The following is a 27887-nucleotide window of genomic DNA, read 5'->3' on the forward strand; positions in this document are numbered from 1 at the left end:
TTATTAATGAGATTTATTATTTTTTTAATTTTTTATAAAAAAATTTAAATTCATCTCAATCTATTTCATATATTTTAATTTAAAAAATTAAATTATCTTAACTTATAAAAATAAATATATTTTAATTAAATTAATAAAATATTATTACTCACAATTTAACTCAAATCATAGCTTTGTTCAATTATGGCGTACTAGTCGAGTATCTCAAAATTCCTACTTGTAATGACGTGTGAACCACTCAAAAGTTGATCGTTCTTAGGACGTACAGCATCTTTTTAGCTTTTTATTTATTGTATTCCTGTACGACAAAAGTCATGGTGCTTGGGTAAAGAAAAATGTTGTTGATAAGAATGATAAAAGTGGTCTTCAAAGCTGCCCGTAGAAGAACATCTTCGATTTGGTTGGTATGCAAGAAAGAGATCATGCGCGCATCCATGCAGATCACGACATATTCTTTAAACGATTGATTCTAGATCAGATTGCTACGAACATGGACCACTAAAAAAAGCTGGCTGCATCCAACACCGAAAGCAGATCGACCGAATCATTTGGCTAATTTAATTGCTAATGCTTATTCCGAAATGATATATTTATTCTGTTTGCCTTTTTTTTTGTTGTTTTTTCTACCTACATGTATATATATATATGTGAGAAAATTATTTATTTATAATCAATTTTTTTTTTGAAAGAAATTATTTTCTCTCAAATAAGTTTGTTTTAGTCGTAAATAATCATTATCGTTATAAATAATCTGTTACAAATATTTATTTTTCTTGTACTAACAACCAATGTTGATATATCCTACCTACAAATTAAGCGTGCATGAGTGATTAAGATTGTTTGAGAAATTTTACATGAAAATCTTATCCTACACACTTTAGCCACTTAATCAATATGAGGTTTGATACTTTTGTCATTCTATTTTAATGTTTAAATTTGTATGAATTTAAATCGAAAACCACAAATGACAAATCACATGTTGATTTAGTGGAGATCATATGTGATATATTTAGGAAGACTTCCTTTTAACGTTTATCTGTATTGTTATCATTAGTTATTAAAATAATGTACAGTAGGCGTTTCACTTATTCATGTAGAGGGAGCTTATATTGTTAGATAATATATATATATATATATATATATATCTGTAAATTGAATGGCCTTTTAAGTAATAATTATAAGGAATATTTTATAAATCATCTTTGTACTTTTCTAAATTAAGATTTGACACGTATACTTATTGAGAAATGATATTTGTAATTTTAAAAAGTGTAAATATTGTACAATTCTTTTGAAAAAAGTAGGCAAATACGAGACCTGTAAGAAAAAATTAATTTTTTAATAATAGATCTCACTCTTTTTCAAAATGATTGTGCGGCGCGTGCGCACTCTACAATTATACGTGGCATTACTCATATTTAAAAAAAAAAAAAAAAAAAGGCACTTATCATACCATGACAAATTTTAGATAAATCCCAATCTTAAAAATGTCGTGATTTATAGACTTTCACATGATAATAGTTTTCTTTTATTTGAAAAAATGAAACTAAAATTGAAAAAAAAAACAATTGAGATGGGGAGGTCTGAAGTGATCTTGGATGATCTGAGTTGATCTGTTAATAATAGGGTTTTGTAAATTTCATTAAGATATGTTTAACTTTTATGAGAAATTAAAAAAAATCGTAGATCCTATCAATGATTAGCTGTTTGAGATGAATTGAGATGAGCTCAACCATCTTGGCCACTATTCGACAGCCACCCGCATGGTGTCCAAGATAAGATGATAATGAGTAGACCTATGGTTGGCCAAATTTAGCCATATATTGTGATGGCTTAGACTTTGACCAACATGAGGTACTAGGTGAATACAACAACCCCATGGTTGCATGTATATATGCAGGCCATAATGAGGAATCCAACCACACCCGATCGAGTCAGGGTCATTGCCCATTGGGTGCATGGTGGCTAGCTACCCCTTTTTAATTTATTTAAAAATTTATAGTTTTTGTTTCATCTTTTTAAATAAAAGAAAGATATTATTCACATGGCATTAATAACTTTGATAAGTTAATTAGGGTGTATGAAATTTTCCATGAATGAATTTGATTCAACATTAATTGTCCTAGCAAGAGTCGTTATTTTTTGTTTTTAAAAAGACACAAATTATGTGCCGAATCTCAAGTACCTAAGCAAAGAAATTAATTGACCAAATTAAATTGATCATGACAATGATTCTCACTTAAATGGATTCCTTTCGGCTTATAATCTTGGACGTACATTTTCAAAATAGAAAATTCGACCTAGTTGAATATAATGTTAGTTAAGGTTAAACGTCCGTACTTATGATTGAAGGAAATAGGATAGTAATTTTCATTTTCGAACTATTAAGGCTACTACACCACCAAATGAGCAGGCCACTGACTCAGCACCTATAGAATAGTATAGGATAGTACATGGCCTCTGCTGTAACCGAATGATACAGAATCATCTAGAAGAATATTTTCATAATAGAATTGTTGAGCTGTACAGTGAAGATTAATTCCATCTCTAAATTGCAGTTTGTTAGGACTTCTGTGTTATATATGCACACGAGAACAGTGCATTGTGTAGAGTGAGAGTCTGTAAATCTTTTATAGAAGTTATAAAATTTAGTCTTTTACGAGGCATTTTGTCGAGCTCTATGCATCATTTTCTTGTTTTATCATCTTCTTCATTTCCTTTTTATGGTATCAGAACCTACATAGGACTCACATCCATTTCGGTTCCTGCAATTTCCCATGGCAGCAGAAAAATCTCCCTCCCCTCTTCCTTCCTCCATCATAAGTTTAGCTACTCATTCCATTACTGTCAAGTTCAATATTGACAATTACCTTCTATGGAAGGCTCAGATATTCTTTTTCCTTAAAGGCCATTGTTTGTTTGGCTATATTGATGGTTCAATATCCATGCGTCCACCTACAATCGATGATGCTCCTAACCCAAATTACATGAATTGGGTTCTTCAAGACTCGCTCATTTTATCTGCCATAAACTAGTCCCTCAATGATATGTCCTCACCCAGGTCCTCGAATGCACAACTTCTAGTGCAACTTGGTCCACTCTTCTCACCCTCTTCTTCACCCGGTCCTCTTCACGCATTATGCAGACTAAGTTTCAGTTAGCAACCTTAAAGAAAGGCACATAAAATATTTTGGCCTATTTTCATAAAGCTCAAGTCACTTGCATCCTCTCTCAATGCTGTTAGGCACCCCCTCTCTCCCTCTGAATTCACCATCTACCTCCTTGCTGGTTTAGGATCAGACTATGAATCAATCATTACCTCTCTTACCACATGTCCCGAACCCTTATCTTCTTCTCAAGTCTTCAGTTACTTATTAAACCATGAGTCCAGGCTTGCTCACCAAACCCATTCATTACTCTCTGCTAGTCCTATTGCTGCCAACTCTACTATCACTCAACCAACAAACACCTCCACCCCATCTAATCGTGGTCGTGGTCGTGGTCTCTTTTTTCACCGTGGTCGTGGTAGGGGTAGGGGTCGCAATTCTTTTTTCCCGAATCCAAATTTCTTCTCTAACTCTGTTCCTCCTCGACCCACTTGTCAAGTCTGCCATAAATCTGGCCATCTCCTTCTACTACAAATCAGATTTGATCACGCCTATTAGTCATCTCCTCCCCCTTCTCTCACAGCCAATTACACAGCTCTTCCCCCTTCCACTTCATCCCTCAGTCACTGGTTCCCTGATACAGCTACAACAAATCACTTTACAATTGACTTTTCCAATCTTAATCTAGATTCTAATCCTTACCAGGGTCCTGATCAAGTCAGTATTGGTGATGGATCATCCCTCCCCATTCAAAACACTGGCACAGCACAACTCCTTACTTCCTCTCGAAAATTTTTTCTTCGCAATCTCTTTCATGTTCCATTAATCACTCGCAATTTATTATCAATTCGTCAATTTTGCCTTGACAATTATGTGATTTTGGTGAAGGACCAACATATTCGGGAGGTTCTTCTTTATGAATGTTATAAATTATCGATTACAAATCAAAATATTATTTTTTTTCTCAAAAGATAAGCTTCATTAATAAAATATCCTTAGTACAAATAACTTAAAAGAGTATATAATACACGCCAGTTAATAAAAAAAAAGTAGGAAGGTGGATCTTTATCATTGGGAAAATCCAAAAGACTACATGATAGAATTTTGATCAAGGGTATACTACCATATAAATTGTTGGAAGCTGCCCATTAGCCATTATGCAAAAGAATGCACGCATAAGAATCATGTATCTTTAGTGCGGGTTAGCTCTTAAAGCTTTATAACAATTACATGATTAATTAATAGATATTAATTCCTTTATTTAATTAGATAATTTATGACCAGGAATCAATAGCTATTCTAAAATTTTATGAATAATACTACGTACAGTGTAGAGTGTGTAAGAGTCGTATAATTATTTTGAAAAAAATTAGAGTCTACTATTAAAAAATTAATTTTTTTTATGTAAGTCTTATATTTATTTATTTTTTTAAATAAATTGCACGACGTTTACACACTCCACTAAATGATTAAAGCGCCCAACTCATAATTGGCAAATTCGTAGGTTCAATTCCCATTGGATGCACGCCAATGGGACCCTCCAATAAGTCTATTGAAATTGGCTCAGTATCAATAAAATCTCATCATCTATACATAACAAATTAGTATAGTATATTCATATCATAACATATATACGGTAAGAACTAATATTCCTATCGAGACTAAAATTCATAGAAAAAGAAATTAGATTTATAAACAGAATAAAATATACAGTATTTACATATAAAAGTATTCGATTATTGGGTAAGCAAATATCATTTCTCAAATTTTAATGGTAGCCGACACCCACTCTCACAATGATGGGACGTGACGGGACGGAACATGACTCCCGAAATTAGGTTCTGGGTTGGCTGTCCACCCAAAATGCATGCAAAATCCAAACTATCGTCCTTTGTTTTATATTTATATAAATTTATAGGTTAAATACTAAAAAAAGGTCGAAAGTTTTCTAGATTTTTTTTTAGTTTTTATTTGGGGGAGGGGTATTGAATTTCATACCTCTATTTTAAAAATTAAAAGTTATATCAATCAAGTCACAAGTTTTTTATTGTAAAAAAAAAAAAGATCTTATTAAAACCTAGCTAATTATATATATAAAATCTCATGTCACGTACGTTATACATATATGGAAAGTATATATAATAAACACAACTCCTGATACTTGAGAGGGTAAAAAACAAAAATACAAATTATAAAATGATCATTCATATATATAGTTAAACACACAGAAATTAATTAGACAAATGATCTGATGATCAGTACTGCTCATGATGCACGCCTGCCGCGCATGCAGCTAGCTAGTAGTACTAATAATAATTGTCTTTGATTTGGTGGGCTTATTATATATTTATTTATAATAAGCCTGATCATCATCGTATTATTTAAATAATAATTATTGTTTATAACACTCACTACTTATCAGTATATATATATTTATTACCTGCATGCATGCATGCACAGGTAAGCCATCATGTTCTGATATTGTAAAATGGATCGGATATAGATGAGTGAGCTTTGCTAATTTCACGCTTCTCTGATGTAAGCATTGTGAATTCTGAGGCCTCCCTTCCATTTGCCGCTCCAGACTTCATACATACCGAAGAAGATGGTGGTCTCAGAATTGGTAGTTTGGATTTTGAGTTTGTCATTGGCTAGAGGAATTTCGACGGGAGTCCCATTTGTGAAAGCATCCAGGCTTGCTCTCTTCCAATTGTACTTTCCCCTTCGCCCTAGCTTGGCCATCACGTAAACCTTGCTCCCATTCCAACCAAAAGCTTCTTGTGTCAATGATATCCTGAACCCTATTTCGTACGTCTTTCCAGGCGCCAGATTCTCGCGTGAACCGGTTACCTCCAGCCATGATACCTGTACCAAATCAACAGGCCCTGTCTTTTCCCTACACAATTTTTTTTTAATATTTTATTTTTAAATAAATTATATTGCATCAGTAAGCTGAATTAGTCATGCATATATATATATATATATATATATATGCATCTACGTACGTACGTGTCTTTGAAATTCCATATATGCATATTGCTGATCAGATAATTTGGCACATTCATCACTTTGGAAATTAAAAATCAGAAAAAAAAAAAAAATTGCACAAAAATACATGAATTGTGAAACTTACTGATCAGAAGGTAAGCGCCAGTAGCGGGGGTCATTGCCCCACACAATATTGAGTCCTCTTGGATAAAATATAGTGGTCTTCTCGTCCTCCTGCATGCATGCAGTACGCGTAAAATTAAATAAGATCTCAATATATAACATCATGTGTGTGTGTGTGTGTGTATATATATATATAATGATCTCGAACATTTAAAGCTATATATGTACATAAAGATAAATACAATTAATACACTATGTGTGTGTGTGGGTGGCATGGGTGGATATTTAACATTTTGCAGCAATTAACCTATATATATATATATATATATATATATATATATAAAGGCAAATATATATGTACAAATATATTATATATATTATGGTATTTAACGTTTAGCAAAGGCCAAGAATACGTATAAATTAACATGATCATTTCAAATTATTAGGATTGATCTCGTCATCATGATGATCAACGACTCAATTAAAAATCCATTCAAGTACCAATTAATTATATATTTCTCGTCAGCATGATCAGCTAGTTGCATGGGTCGCCTCTTAATTACCATGATGCACGCACACTCTGAGAAGAATTTCCATTTCAAGTATTTCCGTAATGTTTTCTACTCCGCAACCCTTTGACGTCCTACTATATATATGAAAAATTCTATTTAGGGTCCTCACTTTCCATGTGCAGAACCATTGATATAATATTTTATTAAATGAAAATTATTATAATTTGAAATGGATATTATTATAATTTTAAAAAGTTTTAAAAACAAAATTATTCAAATTTGCATGTGCAATTCCCATTTTATTTGGAGACTGTACGTAGTAGTACTTCATGTAAATATATATATATATATATATAGAGAGAGAGAGAGAGAGAGAGAGAGAGAGAGAGAGAGAGAGCGCTTAATTAATAACCACGCATCCTGATCTTGACGCTTATATGAAAAAACTCGGAACAATATATAATATCTTAACCTCTTTGGCCAAGAGTTAGCTAGGGAATTATAAATAGCCTGAGAATATCATTTATCAAAATCTAGCAGCTTATAGGTGCTCGGCGCCCTCCCATGCATGCATCTTCCAGCTTCAACCTCCAAAATATATAATTTAGAAGATGCTTACCACTTAAAATTTTGAATATATTATATACTTTTTTGTTTTTCTTTGTTGGCACTGTGTATCTAAGAACAAATCTTACTTATAATCTCAAGGATGCATAGGCTCTCGGTAAGCCTAGGGGCTATTGCGTGCAAGTGGACCTCGGGTATATATTTTAAACATATATACACTACTCTCCATTTTACCGTTCGAAAGGAAATAGATATGCCATTTGACATAACTCATGAACAGAATTAAGAGGCTGGGTTTCTTCAAATGCATGAGAAGATATGAAAATACGTGACACTATATGACACAAAAAAAATATATATATATATATATATTGATGCTTGCCTGATAAACTAGTTGGGCATCAGATTCTGCATCATGATGAGGTTTAGTGGTTGACATTTGGGTTTCAGAGAAGTGTGTACCGTTTCTGCTTTGATCTTTCCTTGCTTCTGGCTAGAGAATGGATCGTCTGGCCGGGGAGCCTTTCTTTTTCTGATATATTTAGACACGGAAGACAATGAATATATATACATGTATTTATATATATACGCGGCCTGCAGCATGCATGCTTTTGCTTATGTAATGAAAGATTACCATTGCCTGCCACAAGTAAAGTGAATGGGAAAACATGTTGGAAAGCAAGCAAAAGCTAGGAATCAAAGAGCGCGATTGACGACTAAAGAAAAAGGTGCCTTAGTTGTGTTAAAAAACGCATATGTTTGGAATTTCAGCAAACGATATTCCAACCAAATTCAAGAAAATAGCTAGGAAGAAGAGAGAGAGAGAATTTTTGGAAACTGGGTCTGCATTACCACACGTAAAGAACTAGTTCCCTAGCTGGCCGCTATCATCGGCCACTTGGGTAAGTATATAGCATCATCGAATCCTGGCCTACGTACCTAATTCGTTCAGATCGAATAAATCAAAGGATGGAGTAGTTTATGATCTTTTCTACTCTACGTGTGATGCCTGCCCACCCGGCCTCTATCTGGAAAATAACAACCATGCACGCCCCTTATGAGCCATTATCGGGAATCTAGATCTTATATCGATGACCAGTTTTAATTTGGCCTTCAAGATCAGGAATATTACACTTTTTTTCTAAAAGAAGAGGTTGACATCTTAATTTTATCAATCAACGCTCACTTTTTGACGGAAAAATTCATTTTATATATATATAGTATTAAGCTTAGGGGTACTAGTTATAAAAATTAACCCAAAAACTAATTAACTTTGTAAAAAACCATATTAAAAAATGTACCCTGTATTACTTGACAAAAATAAAAATAAAACAAAAAACTATACCCTATCCGAGTTGCATGTCGATCTAATTTATATCCATTAATGCATGTATACCGTAACATGATGGGCAATTCTAACTGGACTAATTGATGTGATAGACGTGTATTTCTTTACCCATTTTGACTAGGAGCAGGAGCTAGCAGATAAAGGTCAAAGCCTTCTTTTCCGATTAATAATTATGTTTAAAGGGTCACCGATAAAAAAAAAAAAAAATGATCTACTTATAATTATTTTACAATTCTATGTAAAATAGATCATCGTAGTTCTATAATATTGAAAATTTATTTTTAATGACAATGTTTAAGGTTATCCCCTCTCGATCTCTCTCTCTCTTAAAATGGGGTGCAAAGAAAATTGTAGCGTACGTACTGTGTACTCATAAAGAGAGGAGAAATTTCCTCACCCACTTAAATTCTTCTTCTTCTTTTTTGTTCTAATTTAGCTACTAAACTATTAATTGAAGTTGTTACTTTAATTGTCTTCATTAATATTAAACACAAGTTGTAATTTATCTTCTCATAAAGATGTGACCATTAATTAAATGAATGAAAAATAGATAACAGATATTAATGAGTGAATCTTAAAGGAGGAAGAAAATTATAAATGAGTGGATATTTCTAATATAAGTTTAATAGTTTGGTAGTTATATTACAAAGAATCGATGATAATGCAAGAAACAAAGTATAATTATATATATATATATATATTAAAAAAAAATAAAAGAGAGTAATTGTCAACTTCAAATTTAAACAAGTTTTTTTAAAATGTTATCGCAGAAATTAAACTGAGTCTTAAAAACTATCAGGAAATTTGCAAATGGGTTCAATCCAATAGGAGACAGAGAGCCTGTAACATTCCGTATTTTAGTGTATTTTTATTGAAGGATTATTTTTTTTTAATTCAAAAATTTATTCTCTTGTTTTAAAATTATTGGATATTTTAAATGGTTTATTTTATGATCTTTAAATTGTGAAAATTAATTTGTTATGCTTTCTTAATATTTATTATTATGATGCATTTAAATTTCTTTTTATATTAAATCAACTTGTTGTTGGATTTAATTATTTATTTCCATTTTAATCACTACGTTTGAATTATTTTATTTTACTTGTTGTTTTGAAATTGTTTCCGTTGGATATTTTTTTTTACCCAAGATGTGAGGATTGGACCTCATTTCTTTCCCTCACTTTTTCTTTTCCTCTTTTTCTTTTCTTCCTCTTTTTCTTTTCTTCTCATTTTTTTCTTCTCCCCTACTTTCTCGCGCGACGCCAGCCTCTCTCTCTCTCTCTCTCTCTCTCTCTCTCTCTCTCTCTCCCGTGCGTTGCTTCTCCTCCACTCAGCCCGCCGCCGTGCGCCACCGTCTGGCGACACCGCCCAGCCCACGACCTTCCACACCCACCGGCGACCTCCCTCTGCAGTTTTCAACTCCTCACTTGCTGCCATTCTCCTCCACGCACTGCTTGAAGCCGCGGCGTTCTCTTCGCTCCAGCGTCGTCGTCGCGCCGCCGTGACCAGCACTGCCTAGCCCATCGTCTTCCCCTCCCCCCGGCGACCACTTCCCTTCAGTTGCTGCCTCCCTCGCGCCGCCATTAGCCACCACGAGCTCCTCAAAGCCGCGGCATTCCTTGCGCCGTTGCGCCGCCGCCGCACCACCTCCGGTCACCATTTCTTCACCACATCATCCTCGACCTCCTAGCAACCCAAAGTACCCATCTTTAGCTCCGATCCACCACCTGTGAAGCACATCCATCAACATTTCGTTTTGGGATTTTTGGCCTAAAACCGCCTCCTAGGCCGCCACCCACGGCAAACCACCTCCACCACTAGCTTCACTGACATCCCTAAGCCCTACCCTGTCAATTTTGAGTCTTGGTTTGTCTCCGTTCAAAAGTGAGTTTTTGAGACCCACGGCTACAGTGTATTTTGCACTGTTACGTTACTGTGCCGCCACTTCTAGCACCCCCGTGATCTTTCAAAAATTATATTATAGCATTGTAAGTATTTTCTCAAAGAACTTTTGAGATTTAAATGTATTTTGCACTAACTCATATTTACTGTGAATTGGTTGGTTGTGCCGGACTGAGTCCGAGGAGTAAGGGGGTCGATTGGATTGGATTATGAAGTTGTTTGTGTGATTGGATTATGATGTGAGATTTATTAGCAGTTTCGGATTCAAATATTGGTGTTTTGAGTTTGACGTTGGTTACGGTGGATATTGACGATTTTAGAAAGTGGTGATATATTTTGCAATTATGAAGGTTTTAAGTTTTGAGAAATTAAAATAGGTTATTTAGAAGTTTGGGCTTAAATATCGAAATATGTGATTGATTGGAAACTTACGGATATTACGTGATTATTTTATAAGTTACGATTTATAGTCGACTCGACATTTTTGAGAAAAATTTTTAAAAAGTTAAGAATTCCAGGTAAGCGGGGTTCTTATGCTAGGTTTTATACGAATTATTGAGACTGAGGTTGACCTTCTGAAAACTTTGCATATTTTGTGATGAAATGAAAACTTGAGAAAAACCAACATCGATCGTTTATTTGCATTACTCATGAAATCTGTACGGAAAAGAGAAAATATTTTCTGACATGCATTGTGTAGACATGAGCAATATTTGACATGTTTCTGAAATATGCAAAAGAGCGAATATGATATCATTGAGATATTTTTTTTTATTACATGTGATATGAAATGATTTGAATATGTTTTTGATCAAATGGAAAGAATATGAATATGTTTCGCACATGTTTTGATATGATATGGATATGATAAACTTTTGGCATATTTATCTGTTCTGAATCTGATTCTGAATATGGTTCTGATATGATGATACTAGTTCACGTGATATGGTTGGTACCACCATGATATGATATGATTGGTACCACCATGATATGATATGATATGATATGAGTGCACCCACTTTGGAAACAAAATGGTTTTTTTACATATTCTTTCCTGTATGCACACTCGGGGCTCCGAGATTAAAAAATGGGAAGTTCACCATATGATACTGCTTGGTTTGGCCACCGGGGATAGCACAACCCTACCACGGAGGTTAAACATGGTATATGATATGATACGATATGACATGATACGATAAGATGAAGAGGTTCAATTATGTTATGCCAAAGCGATTTTGAATATGAAAATGATATTTAATATGTACAGTTGGTTTTTGAATATGAAAATGGTTTTTGAATGTCAAAAAGGTCTTTGATTATGAAACGGATCTTTGAATATAAACAGTTGGATATTGAATATGAAAATGGTCTTTGAATATGGAAAGTGTCTTTAAATATGAACAGTTAATTTTTGAGTCTAAAAAGTCTGAAAAGTCGCTCTGATTTTCTGATAACATGTTTCTGAGATCTGCATATAAAAATATAATGTTTTGTTTCTGCATACTGAACTTTCTGAAAAGGCTCATGCTTGCACGCTAGTATATGTTCTCTGCTTACTGAGTTGTTGATAACTCACCCCCTCTTATCTCCAATATTTTCAGATGATTTGAATATTCTAGTTGAGGATCAAGAATATGGATCATAGGTAAGAGGAGTTAAGAATAGTGGTTTAAGTATAGGAGGTTTGCATGAGTATTGAGGATTTTGTTATTCAGTAAGTTTGTTGCGTTCTGACGATATGAATTGTTGGGAGGTTGATGTTTTTATTAAGACTTTGTATTGTCTTGAATTAATTGTACTGAAGTATTTGATATGAATTAATGAGTAGTTTGTAAGATAGAGAAAAATTTAATTTTGTACTATGTGGATGAAAAATAATTTTTAACAATATGAGTTAACTCTCCAGATCTTCAGAGACGGGCGTTACAGAGCCACTAATTTGTATGAAATTGACATGACTGGTGGACGATGGATTGGATGGAAAGGGACCGATAAGCGATTCCCACGCGACCCCTTTTTACTTTCCGCCAAGCGCACAGCTTGATTCAGTACCTCAAAAAACTAATCGCGGAATCTAATTTTATGCCACCATTACCATTACCAAGTTGGGATTCTAATATATCTGTTGTTCTGTCATTTTATTTTATCTCTTTCGAAAAAAGAGTCACTGAGGTTCAATCGTGACTGAAAGTGGATTCGGACGCAGAAATGTTGGGAACCTTTCTAGCTCATGCCATATGGACCAACCAAAAAAAGACACGAATGTTTTGTTCTCACTTTTTATAAGTTATTTTTTATGGGCAACTGGTGTTTATGGAGGCTCGACCTTGGACATGACACACCGTCCAATGACATGTATGTTTGAAAGTCAGATTATGCTTTCTTAACTATTGCAGAATGTTTTTATTCGTTTATGATAAGTTAAACTATTGTAGAATCTTTTAAAGCGAAAATGCCAATGAATGACATAATAAATTATTAAGAGATATAAAGTACCCTATACCGATTAATAACTCGTTATTAGATTTAAACCAAACAAGATAAACATGGCAAAATTACCACAGACGCCTGAGGAAATGAGTAGACAAAGGAAAGGAAATGAGAGAGAGAGAGAGAGAGAGAGAGAGAGAGAGAGAGAGAGGACTAATTACTTATTTTCAGTAGTAGAAACTATTCTAGAATTAGTACAACAACTTCAGCTGAAGATGACAAGACGCTCCCCGCAATTATTAATCAGTCCCATTTTCTGCAGAGCAATGGATGCAGAAACCAAATCTTGGGGGCTGTCACAGGCTTTTTGAAGCGGCAGATGCACAAACTTCTCAAATAAAAGTGGCTGGAAGAACCCTTGAAATCCCTTTAATCACATAATGTAAACTAACATTATTGGTATTAGCCACAAATTGACTATTGAAAGTATGAGAGGATTCATTAATTTCATACACGAGTAAGTTAAAGAATATTTTGAAGTACAACCATCTGCAGACAAATTTGATTCCTGATTACTCCCAAACACAATCTAGACCAGTTCTCAAAATCTTAATTTAACCAACCACTACAATAAATTGGTTCTATAGGATAATATAGAACCATATCTGTAATGTCCCAATGGAAGGCCCAAACCACATGGCCTATACTCTAAAAGGACTAATCAATGATACAATTGGAGCCCCATTGGAACCTTATAAAGAGTAAGAATTTCTTCTTTCCAAGCAATGTGGGATCTCATACACCACCTACCCTTATCCATATCATATGGGGTATCACAATATCTTATGTAAAAAAAATTCTATTTATCAGAAATGGATGACTGCTTAATTGATGACTCACAGGATAATATAGAACCATATCTACCTATCAAAAAAAAAAATATATATAGATCCATATCTGATGTAAAAGAAATTCTATTTATCAGAAAGGGATGAGGACTGCTTAATCATGCTTCTTTGTAACATTTCAAAATTAGCAACAATTCACATCATGATACATGTAAACGTGACCAAGTGCAGCATCAATGAACATATTTCCTACAACACATTGAGGCCATATTGCGAAGAATTGTAACTCAAATCTAGAGTAGAAAATCTTGATATAGAAAATCCATCTCCTAAGATGTACGAATCTGAAGCTAACCTTCTTAAAAATCACTGTCAGAGTGAAAGGTAACAGCCAAAACTTGAATCCACGGTTTTCCCCCTTTGAATAGGAGAGAAACTTTCAGTTCTCAGGATCAGTGAAAATAGGGCTATCAAGTTCACCCATACTTGCAGAAGCAAAAGACTCAAAAGATTCCAGCGTTGAGAGGGAAGAGGCAGTCTCATCCGAATCTGTCACAATCTCATCAGGCAGAATGATGTGATCTTCATCGACTTCAGATGTATCTGACCCAGGTTCTAATAATTTGTTTATTGCTGATTTAGCAGCTTCAACAAACCACTCATCCTCAGGGAGGGCACTAATGTGACATGGCACTTTTAGTTTCAAGTGAAAACAAGGGAGGAGGAGTGGGAAGGGAATTAGAGAGAGAGAGAGAGAGAGAGAGAGATTGAAGCCTACCTTTGTGGGTCTATGCCTCTAGCAGAGAAGGTCCTAATTGCACGAGCAATTATGGCTGATGCATTCTGGTGAACATTCCGAGATGGGTAGCCAGCAAAACGTGCAATTTCAACAGTGAAGTGCATATCAAGAATTAACTGCCAAGACAAAGTCGATTTTCAGAGACAAAGCGCGGTCATTCAGCCATATCTATTTAGGATGATACAACCACTGCTTGCTATTCATGACATATATAGTCACCAAACTGCTTTCAATATAAGTGTCCCTCTCGTATTGTATCTGAATTTTTTAAGACGTTATTTTGCCAAATCTTTATTGTCTTGTACACATATCCCAAATCTTTATTAGTGCTCCATAGATAGATTGCCAACACTCACTTGAAACAGAATAACTAAAAACTGCAGAATTTAGTACTATAGACAAAAACTTAAATAGGAAGACTTTGGATGAACTTCAAGAGAACATCTTACTTATGCATTAATTGAAATGGATTCTATTCTTATGTGTATATATTAAAGAATTTCACTGAAAAAAGTACAGGTTGGAAGGAAGCAAGTACCTGCTGCAACCCAAGTGGCTGAAGGGGAGTTGAATCATCCTCAAACACCCCCCAAAATTCTTGTTCATCAGACAACCATATTACAACTGTCTCTGTCAGCCTAGCTAGTAAGATTTTTTGTAGTTTGTCTTTTCCATGTAACACATCTTCAGCCACAGTAGACAACTGCTGCAGCTTAGCAAATAATGCCTGCAATAATAACACAAATCTCAGTATTGCCCCTACACAGGTTAATTGGCAGCACGATACACATACAATGTCTTACGGTTATATGCCTGGAAGCAAGAAAATGAAGACATGATGACAATATTCTGACTTTCATGAAGAGAAAAAAGTAAAAGTAAAATCGCAACCGCCCCCAACTCTTAAAGAAACTTATAGAGCATTTGTACTATACTGCTTAGAAGGATTTATCATTACGAGAATTTTGATATAGCTTGTGTCAACAATGCATATAGCTACAGAAACTAAAAAGAAAAATAACACCATCATATGGAGAGCTTGGACACAAAATGGTTCAGTGTTGAAGGACCACAAAAAAGCACTCCAACATACGAGAAAGAGGATGACCTGAAATGGAAGTGAAGGCAGAGGGTCGGAGCCCCAGTACAGATCCTCCCCAGCATTCAAGTAAATTTGTGCATCTAATCGTGTTTTTCCTTCGCTTGCATAGATGAAACTCACAACATACTGCAGACAGAAGTGATCTTTAAGCTTGTCAAATGTGTGCTGAAGATGGCGCTTCCAATCCTTTAATTCTATTGTAGAGCCTGTACCAGGCACAACATTTTCAGCGGGTCCACTTTTTGGTTCATTGCTTTCATTCTGCCGCTTCCAAATAATCATTACAGCATTTGGTAACAGCTCATCTAAAATGGTAAATGCTATTCCCAAGATTGCCAGCTGTTCTGAATCTGTTTCAGCTCTATAGGGTATTGCTTCTTTCAACTCTATAAAATTGTCATCGTCAGAGGGGCCTGATAGAGCTTTGATCAAAGCATCCATGTATTTATCAAACAGCTGTGAGATTTTACTTAATACATTTCCTCCAAAATGCATAATAGCCAAGGGGGTTAGCTGTTCCAATATATCCTGTAATGGATTTTTAGAGTCCAACATCACATTATAAATGAAATGCATGGGAAAGGAATTGATGTAACAAACTATTATATGCATCAAAGCATTAGAACAGAAGCCTAGTTTCACAAGCGCAACTATTACCTGCAGCAGGTCAAGAACTGCCTCAAAAATTTAATCAACTCAAGTTGAACCATAGGAATGCCAAACCTCACAGGGTCATTATCCAGTTATTGGTATCAAAATATAATCATATAGCCATGGACTCAAAGACCAAATTTCCCAAGAGTAGTAGGAAGTAAGCTTTAATGAATCATCTTAAGATGACTCATACTTCCTCTTGAAATTATGTTCTCGATTCTTCTTTCATAGAAAGGGAAACATTTGTCTGAAGTGACAAAGATGATATTGACATGGTCTATTTAGTGGATTGTGCTCTTTCCAGGTTGCGCCTGTTTTAAATTGTTCTCTCTAACCAAAACAAGAAACAAAATAGAAAAACAAAACAAAACAAAAAAACATGTGGTCCAAAATCAAGTAATGACTTAATTTATTAGGTAAAAATATGAGTGAAACTCATTGATACCATGTGCAATTTAATTTATGAAGCGCTTGCTGTGGTATGAGAACAAAGATAAATTTATTGCATCCAGATAGCCAAACCATATCGAAAGAGACCAACTTACTTCGACAATATACATAAATCTCATTCCGCTCTCAACAAGAATGCCCTCTGATGATGTTGCGAATGCAGACAATGAAGCTGCAGAGTGAGGTGAGAATAGACCCTCATCAAGTTCTACCAAATTGAAAAGTAATCTTCTGGCTCGTCTGAAATTCAACTCTAGAACTTCTTCAATGTAAGGTCGCAAAAGCACTAAAAGTAATTTTGACAGTTTCAGGCCTTGTGATTCCAACATGGAGCAGTAACTGAGACTAGCCTGAACACATATGCTAGCAGCTCGTAATGCAGAATCTGTCTCATAAGAAGGTCCATTCTCTTTCGCCAACCGTACAAAATATTCAATTTTCCACTCAGCCCATTGAACAATTCTGTTTGTATAAATAGGATCATCACCAAATATTGAAGCAGACTCCTTTATTGTCAGTGAAATCATTGAAAATACAAGTTTAGATAATGTAGCAGAAAATGTTTTTGGACAGACACGACACGAAGGAAGAAGAACCTCAATGTTCTTTTGGAGGCGCAACCCATTAGATTTTAGGAGTGAATGATGTGCCAGAGGACCTTTTCCAAGTTTAATTAAATCAGATAAGGCCTTCTTCATCTCCAGAGCACCAACAGAAGGCTGTTCAATAATTTGAACCAGTTGATCTTCAAGCATTGCTTTTCTTTTCAAAAAAGCAGATTTGTACTCTGACACTTCACCTACTGAATTATCTCCAGAGCCTTTCAGCTCTGAAGAATTTCTCTCTTCAGCATTTAAAGCCTCTAGTGCTTCTTCAACTTTGTGTTCGGCCAAGAGAACATCAACCTTCTCCAAAAATATTTTCTTATCATCATCCCTTTCACTTGCCAAGGGATCTTGAAGTTCAGAAATATCAGGGTCTTGCTGAGCTTCATGGTTTTCATCATTAGATTGCTTCCACTCTTCCAATTCACGGCAGACACCAGTCATTAAATCCTGAACAAGGATCCCTTGAGCTGAAATATGCTTTTGCAGCTCAATTAATTCATGTTCCATTTCCACAGCCTCTTCAGATATTCTACAATATATCATTAAGATCAAATCATATGTACACGGATCATACATAATGTTAATAGCCCAAAATCATTAAATAAATTATCATTTCTGCCCTAATTCAGAGATTTGAAATTACTTGAAACCTCGAATGCATGTTTCTAATCATATGGTTAAACCTAAGAAAAGATTCCAGCGCCCCAGCATCAAGGCACAAACTTTTTCTCTGGCCCGAAGAAAGGACATTTTCTAACACCATTGATTGGACTACTAAACTGGTCCAGATAATGGCTACAGAATCCTACCATTGCAATCTGTCAAGAATGCTGCCACGTGGACTAAAAATTAATTCTCTCACTCTGGATTAAATTAGCCAATTTCAAACTAGTAACAACAGCTTGAGTTCATTACCAATGGTGATCATGATAGCACACTTGGCCAGAAAATGACACGTTGGAGCAAAGAATAAACCATTTTCTGCTTTTTTAGGTATAGCTTTCCAATGGCCATGAAATATTTTCCCTTCACTAACACTTTTCAGTTGTGCCAAACGTGGAAAAATATTGGAAAACAATTTCAGGAAAAATTTGTAAAACATCAATAAAATGAAGCAATAGCGCATTCCGAGTCTCCGACGCCACAGGCGGGAGGCTACTATTTACTCTTCATTTATGTAGTTGCTCATGATGTGGCATTTATATTACCTCAAGAAAGCCAAGTATTTTGTGTGCATATTGCCACATAAGTTCTCCACGGCATCCTTTAAATCCAAGAGCTCACAACAAAGCTTTCTTATTCCCTACACAGAAAAACATGTTTAGCTTATAGGAAAAAACCAAGGCTCGAAAAATCGGAATTTGGCAAGGACCGATTCAATGAATCGGGTGATTCATAACAATTTTGAATCGGTTATTTCAATTTTGTTAAAAAGTATTAAAACTCATATATAATGCAATTCAAGCATTTAATATCATGTACAAAAGAGTATAACATATAAATTCATTGACTAGTTTCAAGAAAAATATGATATCAATCCAAATAGTTTGAACAAACATGTAAGTTATGTATTTAACCTCAATTGTTGACATTTGTTGCCTCATATAAGAAGAAGATAAAGACCATTAAGTTATAAGCGCATGGAAAATGTAAAATTTTATCCACAAACACAAATTTAATATAAAATACTCATTCATCTCTTAATTTTTTTTTTCAATTAAAGAAAATAAAGAATTACATGTTTTATCTTTCAATTTTTCTGTGATTCTTATTGAATACAATGACGAAGAAGTTAATATATGTTTAGTGGTATCATATTTTTGTTCAAGAAATAAAAAATAAAAAAATAAAAAAAAACTCAGTTGACAACTTAAAAATAATTACAATTTTGAATCAGTTAGAATTGATCTAAAATCGGCTTCAATCGGCCTAAATCAGTCGATTGAAGCGGTTCAGTGAACGATTCAAAAATTTTACTAAAATCGGTTCGGTTTCTAACCAATTCAATTTGAATTGGTTGAATCAAACTGTTTTTTATTTTTTATTTTTTTTTTGCCTTGGAAAAAAAACTATGATTAAATAGTAAATTAACATAACACAACCGCGGAAATAATATTATAATTCTTGTACTAGAAACCCCTGGAACAAAATTCATCATAAAAGATGCCTACTTTAGACATTGTTATCCCAGCCCAACTCTCAAAATAGGGTGCATGATTTTATGTCCTCGTCCCAGCTTATCCATACATTTACTGAAAGTGTAACATGTTCAGTTCTTAAAACCAGAAACAACATCTTCCACAAACATTTCCTAGAAGGAAAAGTTAAAATGCACCGTTTATTTTAACCCAAAAACAAAACTATCTAGTTCAGCATCTCTCTCGAACACCGATGTACTTGTTATATTAAATTCAAAAGAGTGTAAATGCATTAGAAGACAACCCCTGAGGCAAATGCACATTGCTTCTGGACAACTTACATTAAAATATTGAAGAACCAAAAATAAGAGAGCAATTTTAGATCCAAAAGTGATGCAAAGAGGGGCTAAGGCTGAAAATTGGTAATTTTCAAACAAATGAAACTGAAAAGTGTGGGGAGGAATAGGAACTTTCTCAGGGTAGAATTACCAATACTTTCACCACCCTATAAACGTTAACGGGAGTCATCGTATTGTAATCTAATATTGAAGATCCCAATCAGTCCAATCAATTCACTTCATGCCCAGTGGTAACTTGAAATGGAATTTTCACAGATAGCAAAAGCTGATTTTTTTCCCCCTCCAATAGACTTGAAAACTCACATTAAAAGAAAGAGCTGTGTTCAAGCAAACACCCATTGACCCAAACAAAGAAACATCATTCAACTATTAAATTGGGAATGTAATTCCCATACAGTCAAAAGGCAAAAACAGTTAGATTTGGAATCCCATATATTTTACCGAACATGGAAGTTGTAGTTGGGTAGAAAAGGAGGAAGAGATGGATAAACCTTTTCAGTCTGGGATTGGTAAAGGGAATCGACCTTCGACTGTGGGATGATTCTTTCAATTGATGGGAATTCGTCGTCTTCTTCACTGCTCTCCATTTCACACACCTGTCTTCCCTTCTCTTCTTCTTCTTCTTCTTCTTCTTCAACGGTTGCTCAATAGTCGGTCATGACTGATTTGAAAAGCAAGGGAAACGGAGAGGCAGACGGAGCATGTGTCCTGAAGTAGCTGGCGTGTTTGGGACATCGGGACTTGTGTCGGGATATCATAGATTTTCACCATTTCTTTTCGAGTTTTCGTTGTTTTCTACGGTGCTGATTTCTTTGACTTTCAAGCCGTTAATGTTTTTTTCTTTTTTTTTTTTTTTTTGGACAGTAGCCGTTAATGTTTTTAATCGGATTGGATAGCATCCAATATCCATACTACGATCTTCGTATGCCTCATTTTTTTTTTTTTTTTTGGAAGGCTTATAAATAAATTTTATAAAAATAAATTTATAAATTAATGTGATTTAATATATAAATTGTAAAATTATTTTTATTTTAAAATAATTATAACGAATTATATGAAATTATAACAATTTTTAAATTTAGTTTTGTAAATATTTTTGTGGATGTAACATTTTTTTTTCAAAAAAATAAAAATCAAACAATGCACTGCAATGCAATTATTAAAATATCTATTTCTTAGAAAAGCACCTTGTGACATGACATGTAATTTCAACAAGGGAGGGGATGTGTAATATTTTCATTAGGTTTTCGAATAAAATTATTATATGTTAAAGAAGATTGAAATAACGGTGTATTAATATAATTAATTTCATTAAAAATGGGATTTTCAAATTAGAAGGGGGTAAGATTATCCTTAGCTCATATGGCATCCTAGGCTCAATCTAAAGGGGGATCTTGTTAGAAAGGAAGAAATAGAGAGAAGAGAGGAGGGGAACAAAAGTAGGAAGGAAAAAAGATGTCAGAGGAAAATGAAATTATATGACAAAAATGAGAGAAGTGACATAAAATAACATTTGACATAAGGATATCTGGGTTTAAAGATTAGGAGATTCGACTAGGAGACTTTGGGGCAACTAGAGAATGAGAGTTGTTTCAACCTCTAAACAAGAAACTTTAGTTTTATTATTTGCACAATGAGTCATAACAGATCATGAGAAACTGTAAAATGATCTCATTTATAGTGGATTTGTACTCTAAACAACCCATAGACGTATGCTCTATGTCAAACTATGTAAATTTTTGTATCTTGTTTTCTATTTATATTTACTATATTAGTTCCTATTTACTGCAATGGATATACGTAATGACATCGTACTGTGATTCCGAATTGCCATCATGACCCCCAAACCACTCCAAACGAGACTCAAACAAATATCAACACACATATTTAAGGACAAAGGGTTTTTCTAGTTTGAGGCAAAATTATGAAAATCTAATCATGTACCAACATTTAAATATTTGGTTCGATCTAATAAAAAATCTAATGACTTATCAATGTAACTGAAAACAACAAAATTCAAAATTAAAGTCACTATTTATTTTCAACGATGGAGTGATTAAAAATCTAACATAGCCACTAAAGACCATTATTGTCATGATTAGAAGACTAATTAAATAAAAAAAAACTCTCTAAACATGCGTATTTCTTGACTGCCATGAAGTCGATATATGTTTTATTAAGAAAGATTTAAGAAAGTTTCATAATTTTAGAATTTTTTTTAGATGTATTATTTACTAGTTTGTGGAAGTAGATAAGAAATTTTGATCGAGATTTTTTAAAAATATATTTTATATCGAGATTATGAAAATGCATTGGTAAAGTTGATAAGTTAGTTGAATATCATTTTTTATAAGGGTTTTTGTTTTGATTTATTGTAAGAATTATTTTAATTTATATATTTTTTTACTTTTCAGTAAAATCTAGGCAAGTAATTTGATGAAAAATAAAAAGATATTTTTAAAAAAAATTATAATGTGTATGGTTTGAAGTTAAAAAAAAAAAAAATAGTTACCCAAAAATAACATAAAGATTTATATCATTTCATGTTATTGATCTTTCAATACAAAATAAAGAATGTTGATTTATTAAGGAAAAATAGGCAATTTTGCGCACCCATGCACACCGAAGATGACATGGAAAGTGAATATTGATATGGTGCGTTTCAAGTGAGAAACTTAAACAGTCCATTTTATTTTACCTCAGCAAACTGAGTAGTATGTATGTTATGGCTTGAAGCTTCCCTATCTTCCCGTACTAGTGCACCTAGTGCTCCACCACCGTTTTACTTTAATGAGAAGTGGAAATTTTGAAGAAAGAGTAATGCTAGATACAGGTCTCAAATAGACAAGCTCCATACAAGCCTTTTATAAGTGTCATCTAGAAGCCGCTCCCCCACTGCTCCTTTCATGTAGACTTCTCCACAGAGAACGTGTACTTTTACCGAAAATGCACTAGGCTCGTGAAGGAGCAGAGCGCAAGGTTCTACATCATCTTTAATTCTACGAGATTTTTCTTGGGTATGGATAAAAAATCCCGATTTAGCATTTTCTTGGCATCCAAGGAGGATGACAGGAAGGGGAAGAGAAAAGTTGTAGACTTGTATATATATTTTTCCCCTTTTTAATTTTATTTTTTTGCTTAGATTTTTTGGGCCCGGTTGCTTTCATTGTTTCCGGGCTCAATCGAAAGATTTAAATTGAAAGAAAATCAAAGAAATCTTCAGCTTCTGAATATCATTCACTCTGCTTTACCTCCAATTTCCCATTTTTCCTTTTTTGTTTTCTTATTTGGATTATCCTGCTCTTAATGATTGAAGTAATGGGTCTATATTAGAGCATTGTTATTGGATTAGCCAAATACTTTTTCATCTATATATTTGACTAATTTTAACAATAACTAGCTCACATTAAATTAACTAAAGACTTTTCATCTCAAATATGAGTTTGAGTAATTTCATTTTTCTTTTCAAATATGAAAAGTCTTGGAACAAGTCTAAATTTATTATTTATTATATTTCGGCTCATTCTCTCTGCCGCGACTCTTTTTCTTGATATTGTGTGATGAAATTTTATTTATTGGATTGTGAAAATGAAAATGAATATAATTATTGGAGATTATAGGAGGTTATGAAAATAAAATTAATTAATTATAAAAATAAAAAATAAAAAATAATAATATTTTATTATTATAGAGAATGTGATGATTAATCCAATATAGACTTTAAGTTTTGAATGATTAACTAAAAGTGAAAAAATTACATATTAGTCAAAATTTGAAGGGTAAAATAGTCAATCCAATGCCAATGCTCTTAGATCTCATATCTTTATGTTTCTAGACGAGGATTCCATTCAACCATTGCAGCTGATCAGCTTTGCGTGGATCTGGTTTGCTCTCTAACATATTATTATTTTATCTAATTCTTAGTGAACCATGGATGTTGAAGATTAATAAAGAATAGTTGTATTCACAGTAGAAGATGGATCAACGAGAGCGAGGCTTAGGGAAATCTTACATCACACACTTCTACCTAATCAATATGTGATTTATCATTTTTATTCTTTTAAAATACACACTTATTTAAGCATTAAAATATAATGACAATATAAATCATTTGTAGAAAGTCTTGTGGAAGTTGAAAATTTTAACCCCCCTTTCTGTAGGCTTAGGGATATCACGTGCTTACGTACATATATTTAGACAAGAGATTTCATAATTTATTAAATCAAACTAAATAAATAATTGAAGCTTTGAATTAAATCCAACTGATGCATCTAAGCATGACTTGCCTACTCGTATTGATCATCATCCTCACCTGAGTGGTTAAAAACATAAAATAAAATTAAAATGAGTTGAAAACTCAGTAAGAAGCCCGTCACAACGTAAACACAATAAACATAAGAATTTTCATAAAAGTTTTTATGTTGAGAGCATCATGATTAATCATACCGATGCTTATGTTATTGACATGACTTGATTTATTTTAATTAACTGATAATCTGACTTATCTGACTGGCCAAGACACTTAACCATATATGCGAGGTTGTGCATCGACCCCACATCCGACAGCCACAAAGGGAGCCGCTAAGTAGTATTTTGGCATAATATGGTGGATCGCGCTTGAGTCATTGACTTGCACATTCACCCTGAAATTACATTGGTATCATGCATCTAAATGGCTATTTGATTAAATTGATATGATCTTATCTTACACTTAAACTTAAGAAAGTTTACGTGTCTTATGCAACATGATATGCATGACATACATATTAATATAAATAACTATAAAATGTTGAATCTGAACATGAAGCGAAAAATTTTCAAATTGGATATTTATATTTACTACTGAAATTCAACTGTAAAAATTTAATATTGGATAATACAATTTAAATGTTTAACTATTTTATCTAAGAAAAATAAAGTTTCTGGATTAACATGAAGTAAAACTAAACCCAACTTAAAATATTAAGTTCAATCCAACTTAAAACAACATACAATTTTCTGAAATAAAACTAAGCCCATCATAAAATTAAGCCAGTCAAAGCCCATCCTAAAAGCACAACTGAACTTAGGAATAGAACCAACTTAAAAGCAAAAGCCCGCGTGAAACAGAGTCCAGCCCACGGCTAGAGGGCATCCTGGTAATAAATATGAATATGAATATGCATACACTATTCAGGGAGACCAAAAATAAAAAAGCAATCTAACGTGTCCGAGATTTAACCGAGGAAATCGCCAGAGAAAGTGGTCGTGTGATGGGGTCTGTGATTCACCGACGGAAGAAGATGCACGACGACGGATCTGGGAGGTCGGATGTGATTGACGGCGAGGAAAGCTTCGAGGTGGCGCGAGGGTAACGAGATGTGATCCAGACGGCGGTTTCTGTGGCTGCCTAGATGGTTTCCGGCGAAATGGGGTGGATGCTTCGGCCTTCGGGTTCACGCATGTCGCTCTCTTTCGGTGTTCATGGTTCACAGTGGTTGTGAAGCCGCTCTGAGGCTGGGCCTGAGGGAGGTGCCTTCACGTGGCTGGGGCGTGGAGGAGATGACGTATGGTGGTGCTAGGCATGGCTTTTTTGGGTTGGTAAAACATAGGTGTTTCTTGGTGTTGTTAGGTTGTTTCATGCGACGGAGACCTTAGACGGAGGAGGGCTGACTTTGGACGACGTCGGTGGTTGATTCCGTGCGATGGGTGGTGGCGGACTCCCTTTACAATTCTACTTGGTGAAGTGGTTGGCCATAGTTGAGATGATGCAAGGGTGCAAAGCCGTGTGACGTGGTCTTCCGTTGGCATGGGGTTGCTGTATGGTTTGCGTGATTGTCGGTTGAGGTGTTGCCTTGGTTTCACAATGGATTGCTGCCGTGAGGGTGATCGATGTTATCTGCGGGTGAAAAAGGAAGAAGGGTGGTGAATGGCTGTGGCATTGGGCGACAGCTTGAGGCTGTACGCGATGTTGAGGTTGCCATGTACGGTGTCTCATGGTCTCTACGTGACGTCGTTGCAGTTTGCTTCTCAGTTTGGGTTGCGGCTAGCATGGGGAGGTGCTGCATGATGGTGTAACGGAGGCTAAGGATTTGCTATACGTACGTGGAGAACGTGGGGACTGAGGTGCGGCAACCCTAATATTTCTAGGTTGAAGATGATACGTAACGCGTTGGGGGTATTTATATAGAAAAATACTACTTGCAACTGACCTGGACATGGCAAAATAGAAACGATCCCCTTTGTCGCTTTGGGACTTCCCCATCCCCACGAAGCCTATTCCCACGAAGACAGAAGTCTGCTCTTCGTCTTCACCATCCCCACTCTCATCCACTAACCCCGTACCTTCCTCTGTTCTCAATTACTCCATTAATACACAATTAAATATGAAAACCTTACACGGCTAGACATACCAAATATATGGAAAGCAATGGAGGCACTATATGATTCTGGCAAGGCTCGAGCCATTGGAGTAAGCAATTTCTCTACGAAGAAGCTGGAGGCTTTGTTTTCTTGTTACTCAATTATCAATTTTTTTTCTCATTTCAGGTTTATTCACCAATGGGTTCCTATAGAGATTAAAAAAAAGGAGGTCCTTAAAAATCAAATTCTCCTTTGGGTTGCAGAAAAACTGGGAAAGACTCCTGCACAAGTGGCTCTTTGTTGGGGGCTGCAAATGGGTCACAATGTACTGCCTAAGAGCTCAAATGAGACAAGGATTTGACCCAAAACCAAAATGGCAAAGAACAAAATCCAACGAGAAAGCTGAGACGACATCTTTGTATGTTCTTCCGGAAGGATGTTGGTGTACTTACGAGTTGAAGGCAACAATAAAATTATTGGACTTCTCCATTAAAACAAGAAAATTACCTACAACTTGGGCCAAAGGAAGGAGAAGGCAATTCCCCACCAATCAAAAGTAACCTATACTACCTCAAGCAGACTCATCGTAACATACTGATTCCTAAACAAAAATCGACCAAAATCTCACCTTTGAATACTGAAACAAAAAATTAAAACTGAACCCCATTCAAGATGAAGTAAATCTAAACCCACCGAATCACACCCAAAAACCCACTAATCACCATTATTAATCTTCATCAAATCATCGTTAAGAAACAAAACTAAGCCACCACCATGTTCAACCAAGTCAAAACCTCCAAAACAATGGGTCGCTGACTCACTCCTAGAATCCCTTACCTTTTTAGCCCCTCGCTCTTCTCCACCTCCATCCGTTTTTTTTTCTCTCTCTGATTTCAGCTTTCCACATTTTCAATTTTTTATTTTCTTCTTCCAGAGGGAAAAAAAAAAAAGGAGACAGAGAAATGGCACGTTTGTGCGCCTTTTTTTTTTTTTTTTTTTAATATCAGCTAACGTGGCCAGCCTATGTCGTAGGGGTTCCCCACCCCCGGTTTCCCTTAGAAGAGCTGATTTATATATACGATTTTATGGGTATTGACAAGCGGGGTTTCGGCTTTACAATGGTTTTGGGTCTAACATTTGGCCCAATTCAAACTATCCAAATAATTTCTTAAGTTTACCCACATTTTATATGCCGTCTGGAATAAGTCCAACTAGTTCAATAAATATTAATTAGGCTTCAACCTAATTATCAAGTCCCAATACAAATTTCTATAATCCACCAAAATAGATGTTGTGGCCCGTAGCCTATTCAAAATTATCTAATAAGGTGAAATTGGGCTTTTTAATATGGCCCATCAACTGTAATTTAGGCCCAATAAAATTATCGATATTTCGACCTTGAAATTATCGGGCCGGGTCATTACAAAACTCCTTAATAAAATCAAGATTTTAGTATGGAGAGCTTGTAGATAAGGCATACCTACCCAATCTAATCTTAGGAGAAAGAAAGTGGATGTTGAAGATGAGTCTTGGATCTGCAAGAACAGTTTGGAAGACCTTCAACATGCTTTAATTTACTGTTCTTTCATTCGAGATTTGTGGAAAAAATA

The 27887-nt window shown here is 34.7% G+C and overlaps 2 protein-coding genes across 3 annotated transcripts; both read right to left on the reverse strand.

The window, feature by feature from the left end:
- Nucleotides 1-5583: 5583 nt before the first annotated feature.
- LOC121264342 (protein PHLOEM PROTEIN 2-LIKE A9) lies at nt 5584-7860 on the reverse strand. The gene is made up of 3 exons (XM_041167475.1): nt 7680-7860; nt 6241-6329; nt 5584-6003 (listed from the first exon to the last, which is right to left on the reverse strand). The coding sequence occupies exons 1-3, from the start codon at nt 7734-7736 to the stop codon at nt 5631-5633; spliced, it is 519 nt and encodes a 172-aa protein (XP_041023409.1). The 5' UTR covers nt 7737-7860; the 3' UTR covers nt 5584-5630.
- A 5146-nt stretch (nt 7861-13006) lies between these two features.
- On the reverse strand, nt 13007-20680 carry LOC121264338 (exocyst complex component EXO84C-like). 2 transcript variants are annotated; one of them, XR_005940484.1, is made up of 8 exons: nt 20427-20680; nt 18647-18741; nt 16926-17967; nt 15733-16254; nt 15163-15351; nt 14604-14740; nt 14181-14502; nt 13007-13404 (listed from the first exon to the last, which is right to left on the reverse strand). XR_005940484.1 is itself a non-coding variant. In XM_041167469.1 (7 exons), exons 1-7 carry the CDS (start codon nt 20520-20522, stop codon nt 14265-14267), a joined length of 2319 nt encoding a protein of 772 aa, XP_041023403.1. In that variant the 5' UTR covers nt 20523-20680; the 3' UTR covers nt 13970-14264. The 2 variants fall into 2 exon arrangements, 1 of the variants encoding a protein (XP_041023403.1); XM_041167469.1 differs by lacking the exon at nt 13007-13404 and having other exon boundaries at nt 13970-14502.
- Nucleotides 20681-27887: the final 7207 nt, after the last annotated feature.

This window comes from Juglans microcarpa x Juglans regia, chromosome 5D, assembly GCF_004785595.1.
Source record: "Juglans microcarpa x Juglans regia isolate MS1-56 chromosome 5D, Jm3101_v1.0, whole genome shotgun sequence".
Classification (NCBI taxonomy): domain Eukaryota; kingdom Viridiplantae; phylum Streptophyta; class Magnoliopsida; order Fagales; family Juglandaceae; genus Juglans; species Juglans microcarpa x Juglans regia.

Excerpts from the sequence above, each read along its gene's own strand:
- LOC121264338 (XM_041167469.1), bottom strand. The coding sequence starts at position 20,522 with ATGGAGAGCAGTGAAGAAGACGACGAATTCCCATCAATTGAAAGAATC. Across the intron at positions 17,968-18,646 it reads AAATACTTGGCTTTCTTGAG|AATATCTGAAGAGGCTGTGG; the intron begins GTAATATAAATG and ends GATATATTGTAG. Across the intron at positions 14,503-14,603 it reads AGAGGCATAGACCCACAAAG|TGCCCTCCCTGAGGATGAGT; the intron begins GTAGGCTTCAAT and ends ATGTCACATTAG.
- LOC121264342 (XM_041167475.1), bottom strand. The coding sequence starts at position 7,736 with ATGTCAACCACTAAACCTCATCATGATGCAGAATCTGATGCCCAACTA. Across the intron at positions 6,330-7,679 it reads ATGCCCAACTAGTTTATCAG|GAGGACGAGAAGACCACTAT; the intron begins GCAAGCATCAAT and ends GCATGCATGCAG. Across the intron at positions 6,004-6,240 it reads TGGCGCTTACCTTCTGATCA|GGAAAAGACAGGGCCTGTTG; the intron begins GTAAGTTTCACA and ends AAAATTGTGTAG.